Below are 12120 nucleotides of genomic sequence, written 5' to 3'. Positions count from 1 at the left end.
AAAGGACCATTTGTTATGTAACTGGGAGCCTTGTGATTGCAACCAGATGAAGATCTTCAAAGGGATTTATTTTATCGCTATTTCTGACTTTCGCGATGCATCTGCTTGGTTGGAAAATGTTTTTAATGCTTTGGTATGCGGGGCGCTGTCCTCAGATAATCGCATGGTGTGCTTTTGCCGTAAAGCCTTTTTGAAATCTGACAATGCGGCTGGATTAACAAGAAGTTAAGCTTTTAAATGATGTATGACACTTGTATTTTCATGAATGTTTAATATTATGATTTCTGTCATTTGAATTTTGCGCTCTGCAATTTCACCAGATGTTGTCGAGGTGGGTCGCTTAGAGAAGACTGCGTGAATCAGGCCTTCATGGTTGAATAGCTGCAAAGAAACCACTACTAAATGACACCAAGAAGAAGAAGAGTCTTGCTTGGGCCAAGAAACACGAGCAATGGACATTAGATTGCTGGATATCTGTCCTTTGGTCTGATGAGTGCACATTTCAGATTTTTGGTTCTAACCGCCGTGTCTTTGTGAGACGCAAAGTAGGTGAACGGATGATCTCCGCATGTGTGGTTCCTACCGTGAAGCATGGAGGAAGAGGTGTGATGGTGTGGGGGTGCTTTGCTGGTGACACTGTCAGTGATTTATTTAGAATTCAAGGCACGCTTAACCAGCATGGCTACCACAGTATTCTGCAGTGATACGCCATCCCATCTGGTTTGGGCTTAATGGGACTATCGTTTGTTTTTCAACAGGACAATGACCCAAGACACACCTCCAGGCTGTGTAAGGGCTATTTGACCAAGGAGAGTGATGGAGTGCTGCATCAGATGACCTGGCAGCCACAATCACTCGACCTCAACCCAATTGAGATGATTTTGGGATGAGCTGGACCGCAAAGAGAAGTAAAAGCAGCCAACAAGTGCTCAGCATATGTGGGAACTCCTTCAAGACTGTTGGAAAATAATTCCTCATGAAGCTGGATGAGAGAACGGCAGGAGTGTGCAAAGCTATCATCAAGACAAGGGTGGCTACTTTGAATAATCAAAAAATATTATGGGATTAAATCTCTCAGATACAGGAGAGAGACTTCAGAACAAATTTCCATTTTATATTTTTTGGACTATCTGTTGTTCCTTGTAGTGATTCTGTTAATCAATATGTTTGTTTGGGCTAATAGCAGTAAGGCCAAACATATTTTTTTTTCACTTCAAGTGGTCTTAAAATTCTAAATCCAATAGCTAAATTATCCTTGTTATGACCTTCTTAAAACAAATCCATATAGCTTAGTAGAACCCCTTAGTAGAACCCCTTAGTAGAACCTCTTAGTAGAACTCCTTAGTAGAACCCCTTAGTAGAACCTCTTAGTAGAACTCCTTAGTAGAACCCCTTAGTAGAACCTCTTAGTAGAACTGCTTAGTAGAACCCCTTAGTAGAACCTCTTAGTAGAACCCCTTACGTTAATAAAACATATCTTAATAAGAACAACAACACCTGTAAATATTTCTTCACCCCCTCATCAACACCTTCTAATGTCAAATAACAAGCAGCCCCTGTAGGGGCATTGGAGTGCTCATAGTAAAGGGAGAGGACTGAGAAGGATACATCATGGAATAAGATAGGATAAAATAGGTTAGAATAGGATAGAATAGGATATGAAAGAATAGAATAGAATAGGATTGAATAGAATAGGATAGAATAGAATAGAATAGAATAGGATAGGATAGGATAGGATAGGATAGAATAGAATAGAATAGAATAGAATAGAATAGGATAGGATAGAATGGGATAGGATAGAATAGGATAGAATAGAATAGGATAGAATAGGATAGGATAGGATAGGATGGAATAGGATATTATAGGATAGGATAGGATATGATGGGATATAATATAATTTGATAGGATATAATAGGGTATTATAGGATAGAATAGAAAATGATATAATGGAATATGGATAGAATATGTCCGTGCTGCAGCCTATAGCGCCTCAGAGTAAGGCACACAGGACAGATAGGACAGGCTGTCCGTACTGTAGCCTACAGCGTCTCAGAGTAAGACACACAGGACAGACAGACAGCCTGCCTATCTTCTGTATCAATCTAGTGGGAATGTCAGCGGAGGATTGTTGTGAATGTGCACGGCACTCACCGACGCACACTATCCTAGACTTTGAGATAAGGGTGCCTGACTTCATATACCTAGAATCAACTCCAAGAATACCTCACACCTATTAGTAAGCGCAATGTATTTAGTGGAGACTACACAAGCAGTAGTAGTAGAATACGAATATATATATCAATCACTTTTGTAGTCTTGCTAATGGAGACATTTACAAGTGTCCCGTAAGAGACATAGTAGACGCATCATTTCGCTACAGCAATACAAACAAGCCGCATATCTCCAGACACGCAGGTTTCGCGTACCCGTGCGTGATCTGATAGAGAGAGGACGCGCGTAGAGGGATCGAGGGAAGAAGGAGAGAGGGCGAGGACACCGAGATCTTTCTCCTTGTCTGATGAACGAACCTATTCGAAAGTATGTAAGGAACCGGCTAGATTTAGACCACTCGTCACTCTACAGTTCGTATGTTGTTGAGAGAGAGAGAGAGAGAGAGAGAGAGAGAGAGAGAGAGAGGGGGGGGGGTTAAAATAAATAATGATCCTATCCTAGAGCTACACCAACGGAAATCTGTATCGCTGCGCTGGCAACTGTAGAAAACAGAACAACGAGCAAGAGACTGAGATAAACAACATACAACATAAGAAAGCAGCCAACTACCTAAAACCAAAAATAAGCTACTTCTGTGAAGGCACCGGAGGCCAGCGCAGGAAGGACTCATAACATATCGTTGGAATTGCATCGCGAATAACGGTATTGTGCTGGCGCTGTTTGATACTGTCCGTGTGTGAGAATGCTGCTTTCTGCATAGAAATGTAGCCTATATTTGGGCACCTTACATTCTCCAGTTCGGCCGGTGTGAACATGTATGTTGATGTTAAAGTAGCTGTATGTATCTTCTCCTATGAGCACACATGTGCATACATTGGATATTGGAACTGTTGCGGGTAAACCTCATTGATTTATTATAGGAACTAGGCAGCCCACGTTTGCGCAGCGCCTCCATATGACGCCACAAATATTTAGTAGGAGTGTTGGCTTGCAAACCGCCTGTCTGTGTGTTACAGACATACAGACCAGACCTGTCTTGTACTGAATAAAATAAATACAACGCACACTTCTGTCTGTGATGTTTCCCCACCTGATGAAGACTTCGGTAAAGTCGAAACGTTGTTGATTTGGGTACAGGGAAATAGCACTGAGGAGCAGCAAGATTCCCGTGCAGGCCTCTCCATCATTTGACGCGTCACACACCAGTCTTTTCCTCATCTCATGTCTGTCTGTTATTATGCTCTCTCTCTCTCTCTCTCTCTCTCTCTCTCATCAGGCACAGGAAGGACATTTGTCATGGAGTTCCTAAACGACTCATTGGTCGGCGGATCAGACCTGGACCTGAGAGCCTTCCACTTCTACAACGACTCTCTGCTTTTCCAGAACAACTTCAGTGTTGGCTACAACGAGACCTACGCCTTCCTCCCCACTGGCATCAAGATCACCATCGTTGTAGTCTACATGATGGTCTGCGTGGTGGGGCTTGTGGGTAACTGTCTGGTCATGTACGTCATCATCAGGTAAGGGCTCGTGGCGACCTCCTCTCTCTCTCTCTCTCTCTCTCTCTCTCTCTCTCTCTCTCTACCTGGTCGGATTGAACAGACCTGTAGCTTAGAGACTATTTCACCAGAGAGACTATATACGCACCTTAGAAATGATTTGCACTGACTACCCCATTTTTTTTACATTGAATCATTAGGCAGACACTCTTATTGAGAGCGACTAAAAACATAGTTATATAGTTATATAAACATAGTTATATAAATAAATAACTAATAACTAATAACTACCTCAGCATTTAACTGCACCAAGTATACCTGCTGTAAACTGGTTATGCGACAACTACAATTGATTTGAATTTGATTGGAGACCTCACCTGTGTTGATTGGTGACACCAATAATGCAACAGAATGTCAATATTGACAAAATGAGGGCGTGTGTGTGTGTGTGTGTGTGTGTGTGTGTGTGTGTGTGTGTGTGTGTGTGTGTGTGTGTGTGTGTGTGTGTGTGTGTCTGTCTGTCTTCCTGTCTGCATTGAGTTGTGTATAATGGTTGTCTTTGCTGTTACTGCTTCAGAGTGACTGCTCTGTGGTGTTGGCTTTCAAACCAACGCAAGCTGTTGCCTCCATCCAGCCAATCACCTTCACTCAACTTCTATTGTTAGAATAACAGTTGGGTCTCACTCAGACAGACCAAATAATGAAATAAAAAGAAAGAAAACGGTAAAATGCAATGCTACTTGCTTGCGGTCGGGCTGTAAGCTAGAAACTCACTGTGTGTGTGTGTGTGTGTGTGTGTGTGTGTGTGTGTGTGTGTGTGTGTGTGTGTGTGTGTGTGTGTGTGTGTGTGTATGTGTGTGTGTGTGTGTGGCCAAGACAATACACTTTAGTTTAATCTTTTCTTATATGAAAAACAAAATACCTTTAATACCTGTTGCTATTATTTAAAAGTTCCTTGAATTCTTTTGCAGCTGTGGTTACCTGTCGCTTCAGCTTACCTTACAAGTTTTAAAACCTTAGTTTCCACAAAAGCACATTTTTATTAATGTCTTCTGTAGGCTGGAGTAAGGCTCCAATTTCAGACAGAGCAATATATTTTCACCAAACAACCAACCAACTAAACCTTGTCATCCACTCGTCACAGTGGTTGATATTGCCAGTAGAAAATTGAACAACATAGATGAAGAGTCAAGAAGACAAGAGCAAAAGATTGTGCTGCAGATCTATATATCCAATATCTACAGAAAGAACCAGCTGAGCCCAGAGGACCTGACCTTTAATATTGAATATATGCTGCAGATCTATATATCCAATATCTACAGAAAGAACCAGCTGAGCCCAGAGGACCTGACCTTTAATATTGAATATATGCTGCAGATCTATATATCCAATATCTACAGAAAGAACCAGCTGAGCCCAGAGGACCTGGCCTTTAATATTGAATATGTGTTGCAGATCTATATTGTCACGGTTGTCGTTGGTAAAGGAGGACCAAAATGCAGCAGGTATGTGTATGCTCATCTTGACGTTTAATAAATTCAAAATGAACACCAAAATAACAAAAGAACGAACGATCAACAAAACAGTCTGGCAAGGCACAAGGCTAAACACAGAACAATCTCCCACAAATGACAAACAAACACACCCTAATATATGGGACTCTCAATCAAAGGCAAATAGACAACACCTGCCTTCAACTGAGATTCCCAACCCCAATTAACCAAACATAGAAACAGACACACTAGACTAAACATAGAATACATGAAAATCAAACAGTGCCCAAAAACCCCGGAATACTTAAATCAAATGCCCTTCTAGAAAAACACCACCCTGAACCACATAAAACAAATACCCTCTGCCACGTCCTGACCAAACTACAATGACAATTAACCCTTATACTGGCCAGGACATGACAGTACCCCCCCCCCCCTAAAGGTGCTAACCCCGGAAGCACCTCAAGAATAACAAAACCCCCCCCCCCCAAAAAAAATCCCCCTAAACTAAAGGGAGGGAAGGGAGGGTGGCTGCCGTCACCGACTGCACTTGTGCTACACCCCCCCTCCCCAACCCACCTATGCAGGTGGTGGTTCAGGCTCCGGCCTATTGTCCTCCAGAGTGCCGACCGACCCGATCAGCCTCGGACCGTAGGCAGACTCCCCCTGCTCCGGATCATGGGCAGACCTCCACCTCTCCACCCTGTATGCAGACTCAGCAATTAAACAGTTAATCTCTTTAAGTTCTGAATTGTCAGACTTACTCAGTTCAAGGTTGCTGCTAGACTCCAATGGGTTTTGGTCATCGGCAGACTCTAGGCAGATGGGCCACTCTGGCTGATCCTGGCCGCTGGGCCACTCTGGCAGCTCCGGGCAGTCGGGCCACTCTGGCAGCTCCGGGCAGTCTGGCCACTCTGGCAGCTCCGGGCAGTCTGGCCACTCTGGCAGCTCCGGGCAGTCTGGCCACTCTGGCAGCTCCGGGCAGTCTGGCCACTCTGGCAGCTCCGGGCAGTCTGGCCACTCTGGCAGCTCCGGGCAGTCTGGCCACTCTGGCAGCTCCGGGCAGTCTGGCCACTCTGGCATCTCCGGGCAGTCTGGCCACTCTGGCATCTCCGGGCAGTCTGGCCACTCTGGCATCTCCGGGCAGTCTGGCATCTCCGGGCAGTCTGGCCACTCTGGCAGCTCCTGACTAGTGGGTGGCTCTGGCGACTCCTGACTGACGGGCGGCTCTGGCGACTCCTGACTGACGGGCGGCTCTGGCGACTCCTGACTGACGGGCGGCTCTGGCGACTCCTGACTGACGGGCAGCTCTGGCGACTCCTGACTGACGGGCAGCTCTGGCGACTCTTGACTGACGGGCAGCTCTGGCGACTCCTGACTGACGGGCAGCTCTGGCGACTCCTGACTGACGGGCAGCTCTGGCGACTCTTGACTGACGGGCAGCTCTGGCGACTCTTGACTGACGGGCAGCTCTGGCGACTCTTGACTGACGGGCAGCCCTGGCGACTTCGGACTGGGATGACGCACTTGAAGCCTGGTGCGTGGTGCTGGTACTGGACGTACCAGACTGGGAACACGTACCTCCAGGCTAGTGCGGGGAGCGGGAACAGGACGAGTCGGACTGGGCTGACGCACTTCCGGGTCCGCACGAGAGACAGGAACTGGAAACACCGGGCTATGGAGGCGCACAGGCGGTCTTGATCTTACCTCCTGCACAACCCGTCCTGGCTGGATGGAACTAGTAGCCCTGTACGAGCGGGGTGCTTGTACAGGGCGGACTGGGCTGTGCAGGGGCCTGATGGTAGCCGTGCGTAGAGCGGGAGTTGGGTAGCCTGGTCCTCGGAGGCGTACCGGCGACCAGATGCGCTGCACAGGCATCCTCCTACCAGGCTGGATGCCCGCTCTAGCACGGCACCTGCGAGGGGCTGGAATAACGCGCACCGGACTGTGCGTGCGTATGGGTGAGATAGTGCGCTCTTCAGCGAAACATGGCGCCCTCCACCTCATACGCTCCTCCATATAACCACGGGTAGCTGGCTTCTGGCTCTTCCTTGGCCTAGCCAAACTACCCGTGTGCCCCCCCAATTTTTTTTTATTGGGGGTGCCTCTCGTGCTTCAACGCCAGTCGTGTTCCTCGGTAACGTTCCCGGTCCTTACCAGCCTTTCGCCTCTCCTCCCTCTCTCTTACCACCTGTCCCCATGGAAGGCGATCCTTTCCTGCTTGGATCTCCTCCCAAGTGTAGGAGCCTTCTCCTCCCAAGATCTCCTCACAAGTCCATCTCTCACCATAGTCCAACTCAAATTCCCTCTGCTCCTCCCTCTGCTGCTTGGTCCTGGTTTGGTGGGAGATTCTGTCACGGTTGTCGTTGGTAAAGGAGGACCAAAATGCAGCAGGTATGTGTATGCTCATCTTGACGTTTAATAAATTCAAAATGAACACCAAAATAACAAAAGAACGAACGATCAACAAAACAGTCTGGCAAGGCACAAGGCTAAACACAGAACAATCTCCCACAAATGACAAACACAAACACACCCTAATATATGGGACTCTCAATCAAAGGCAAATAGACAACACCTGCCTTCAACTGAGAGTCCCAACCCCAATTAACCAAACATAGAAACAGACACACTAGACTAAACATAGAATACATGAAAATCAAACAGTGCCCAAAAACCCCGGAATACTTAAATCAAATGCCCTTCTAGAAAAACACCACCCCGAACCACATAAAACAAATACCCTCTGCCACGTCCTGACCAAACTACAATGACAATTAACCTTTATACTGGCCAGGACGTGACATATATATCCAATATCTACAGAAAGAACCAGCTGAGCCCAGAGGACCTGGCCTTTTATATTGAATATATGCTGCAGATCTATATATCCAATATCTACAGAAAGAACCAGCTGAGCCCAGAGGACCTGACCTTTAATATTGAATATATGCTGCAGATCTATATATCCAATATCTACAGAAAGAACCAGCTGAGCCCAGAGGACCTGGCCTTTAATATTAAATATGTTGCAGATCTATATATTCAATATCTACAGAAAGAACCAGCTGAGCCCAGAGATCCTGGCCTTCTTTCTCCGCAGTATTACACAACTCAATCAAATTCATTGTGTGCCTCCTAAATGTCACCCTATTCCTTATGTAAGTCAGTAGGGCTCTGGTCAAAGTAGTTTACTATTTAGGGAATATATGTCTGTATGACACTCTGTAGTTACATATGTGACACGGTGTCGTTTTATTAAGACAAGACTGGCTATATGTACACTGGCCACGAAATGAGGTGGAAACTGAACGGCACTTCATAACCTCCTGGCAAATGTATGGGCCATGTTTAGGACATATATTAACCTCACATTACACAGACCCACAAAGACTTCTAAAACAAATCCAATTTTTATAAACTCCAATATCTATTGGGTGAAATACCACAGTCTGTCATCACAGCAGCAAGATTTGTGACCTGTTGCCACAAGAAAAGGGCAACCAGTGAAGAACAAACACCATTGTAAATACAACCCATATTTATTTTTATTTTCCCTTTTGTACTTCAACAATTTGCATTTTGTTACAACCCAGTACATAGCCATAATATGACATTTGAAATGTCTCCCAGGACATAGACATATCTGATATTGTCAGAAAGCTTAAATTCTTGTTAAACTAACTGCACTGTCCAATTTACAGTAGCTATTACATTGAAATAATACTATGCTATTGTTTGAGGAGAGTGCACTGTTATGAACTTGAAAAGTTATGCACATTTGGGCAGTCTTGATGATACATTTTGAACAGAAATGCAATGGTTCATTGGATCAGTATTTTTTTTTTTACAAAATTCACTGAAGTTGGAGACATATCTCCCTCACTAACTTCAAGCATCGGCTGTCAGAGCAGCTTACCGATCGCTGCAGCTGTACACAGCCCATCTGTAAATAGCCCATCCAACCAACCTCATCCCCATATTTGTTTTTTGTTTTTTTCTGCTCTTTTGCACACCAGTATTTATATCAGTATTTATACTTGCACATCATCATCTGCACATCTATCACTCCAGTGTTAATTGCTAAATTGTAATTACTTCACCACTATGGCATATATATTGCCTTACCTCCTTACTTCATTTACACACACTGTATACAGATTTTCTATTGTGTTATTGACTGTACGTTTGTTTATCCCATGTGTAACTCTGTGTTTTTGTTTTTGTTGCCCTGCTTTGCTTTATCTTGGCCAGGTCGCAGTTGTAAATGAGAACTTGTTCTCAGCCGGCCTACCTGGTTAAATAAAAGGTGAAATAAAAATAAAAGTATAACACTTTGCACACACACTGCTGCCATCTAGTGGCGAAAATCTAAATTGTGCCTGGGCTGGAATAATACATTACAGCCTTTCTCTAGCATTTCAAAGATGATGGTACAAAATAAATACAAAAGAAAAGTTTGGTTTTATCTTTGTATTATCTTTTACCAGATCAAATTTGTTATATTCTCCTACATTAATTTCACATTTCCACAAACTTCAAAATGTTTCCTTTCAAATGGTATCAAGAATATGCATATCCTTGCCTACGGCAACTTTTATCAATAGCAAGGCTGTGCTCACTGAGTCTGTACATAGTCATAGCTTTCCTTAATTTTGGGTCAGTCACAGTGGTCAGTTATTCTGCCACGGTGTACTCTCAGTTTAGGGCCAAATTGCTCACTTTTTTTGTTAAGTCTTTCCAATGTGTCAAGTAATTTTCTTTTCGTTTTCTCATGATTTGGTTGGGTCTAATTGTTTTGCTGTCCTGGGGCTCTGTAGATTCTGTTTGTGAACAGAGCCCCACGACCAGCTTGCTTAGGGTACTCTGCTTCAGGTTAGTCTCTCTGTAGGTGATGGCTTTGTTATGGAAAGTATGGGAAGCCACTCCTGCGTTGTCTTGGCTGTGTGCTTATGGTCGATGTCCTTTTGGAAGGTGAACCTTCGCCCCAGTCTGAGGTCCTGAGCCCTCTGGAGCAGGTTTTCATGAATGATCTCTCTGTACTTTGCTCCATTCATCTTTCCCTCGATCCGGACTAGTCTCCCAGTCCCTGCTGCTGAAAAACATCCTCATGATGGTGCCACCACCGTGCTTCACCGTAGGGATGCTGCCAGATTTCCTCAGACGTGACGCTTGGCATTCAGACTAAATAGTTCAATATTGGTTTCATCAGACCAGAGAATCTTGTGTTTTCATGGTCTGAGAGTATTTTGGCAAACTTCAAGCGGGCCGTCATGTGCCTTTTACTGAGGAGTGTCTTCCGTCTGGCCACTCTACCTTCTGGAAGGTTCTCCCTTCTCCATAGAGGAACTCTAGAGCTCTGTCAGAGTGACCATCGGGTTCTTGGTCACCTCTTTGACTAAGGCCATTCTCCCCCGATTGCTCAGTTTGGCCGGGCGGCCAGCTCTAGGAAGAGTCTTCTTCCATTTAAGAATGATGGAGGCCACTGTGTTCTTGGAGACCTTCACTGCTGCAGAATTTTTTTTGGTACCCTTGTCCAGATATGTGCCTCGACACAATCCTGTCTCGGAACTCAATGGAATATTTCTTCGACCTCATGGCTTAGTTTTTGTTTTGACATGCACTGTCAAATGTGGGACCTTATATAGACGGGTGTGTGTCTTTCCAAATCATGTCCAATCAATTGAATTTACCACAGGTGGACTCCAATCAAGTTGTAGAAACATCTCAAGGATGATCAATGGAAACAGGATGCACCTGAGCTCAATTTCGTGTCTTATAGCAAAGGGTCTGAATACTTATGTAAATAAGGTATTTCTGTTTTGAATTTTTTGGGAAATTTGCATGCTTTTCTAAAAACCTGTTTTAGTTTTGTCATTATGGTTTATTGTGTGTAGATTGCTGAGATTTCTTTTGTTTAATCCATTTTAGAGTAAGGCTGTAATGTAACAAATAGTTGAAAAAGTCAAGGGGTCTGAATACTTTCCAAAGGCACTGTATATCAGTGTGAATGCTATGTTAACAATATATTTCCATATTAAAGCCATGCAATTAATGTTCAAAACAAAGTTACACATTTCGCAAATATGGGACAAGCCTGCATTGTATTTTTTACTTTCTGTAGGCTATTTATCAAACTAGGCTAAACCAGAATAACATTGAAATTGTAATTGATGACAATGCAATACATACATGACTTTAAATACACAACTTGAACGAACACATGTTTAGCCCTGGAGTCCGTGCTGATTGTTCAGTGAGGTGTCAAGCCTCGACACACCTCTAAAACCTGTTCATTCACAAAATCCCAGCCCTTATGTGCCATCTATCGAAAATTCCGGTTGTGAAAATAGCAACAATATTTCGGACACATCCCCAAATCTATAGCCCTACCGCCAGTGCTTAGATGTAGCATTACGTTCACTTTGTTAAATCAGAGCCCTGTGTGTTCATTTAAAAACTTATTCGGGATCGGTGTCCCTTCCACGGGACAGTTAAGCTAACATAGGCTAATGTGATTAGCATGAGGTTGTAAGTAACAAGAAATAACATTTCCCAGGACATATCTGATATTGGCAGAAAGCTTAACTCTTGAATCAATGTGAGGAAATGTTTGCACTGAAAAAATCAACACCCGTTTTAACACTGGCCAATGTGCTGTGTGCTATGAAAGGGACACATCTTCAGGCTTCCGTACAGTTCAAGAACATTTTAGAATTCTGAAGAAGCATAGATGCCACGCCAAGAACACCACACTTAACTCAAAGTAAATTTTTTTAAACAGGAGTTCTCCGAGAGCGGAGAAGGAACCATTTATAACCCTTTTTTTTACTGTAAAACTGTCTTACTGCAGAATCAGAGTAAACTCTTTTCCATACTGTAAACCTGTCTTACTGCAGAATCAGAGTAAACTCTTTTCCATACTGTAAACCTGTCTTACTGCAGAATCAGAGTAA

At 44.0% G+C, this 12120-nt stretch overlaps 1 protein-coding gene across 1 annotated transcript in view; it reads left to right on the top strand.

The window, feature by feature from the left end:
• The first annotated feature begins 2622 nt into the window (after positions 1-2622).
• LOC106566357 (nociceptin receptor) overlaps positions 2623-12120 on the top strand; it is a 78792-nt gene continuing 69294 nt past the window's right edge. Inside the window, exons 1-2 of the mRNA XM_014134287.2 lie at positions 2623-2874; positions 3449-3692. Coding sequence (XP_013989762.1) covers positions 3469-3692 — 224 coding nt within the window. The 5' untranslated portion in view covers positions 2623-2874; positions 3449-3468. The remainder of the gene's footprint in view (positions 2875-3448; positions 3693-12120) is intronic.

The sequence above is a fragment of the Salmo salar genome, chromosome ssa13 (genome assembly GCF_905237065.1).
Source record: "Salmo salar chromosome ssa13, Ssal_v3.1, whole genome shotgun sequence".
In the NCBI taxonomy this organism is placed as follows: Eukaryota; Metazoa; Chordata; class Actinopteri; order Salmoniformes; family Salmonidae; genus Salmo; species Salmo salar.
This window is presented reverse-complemented; position numbering and strand designations above follow the sequence as displayed.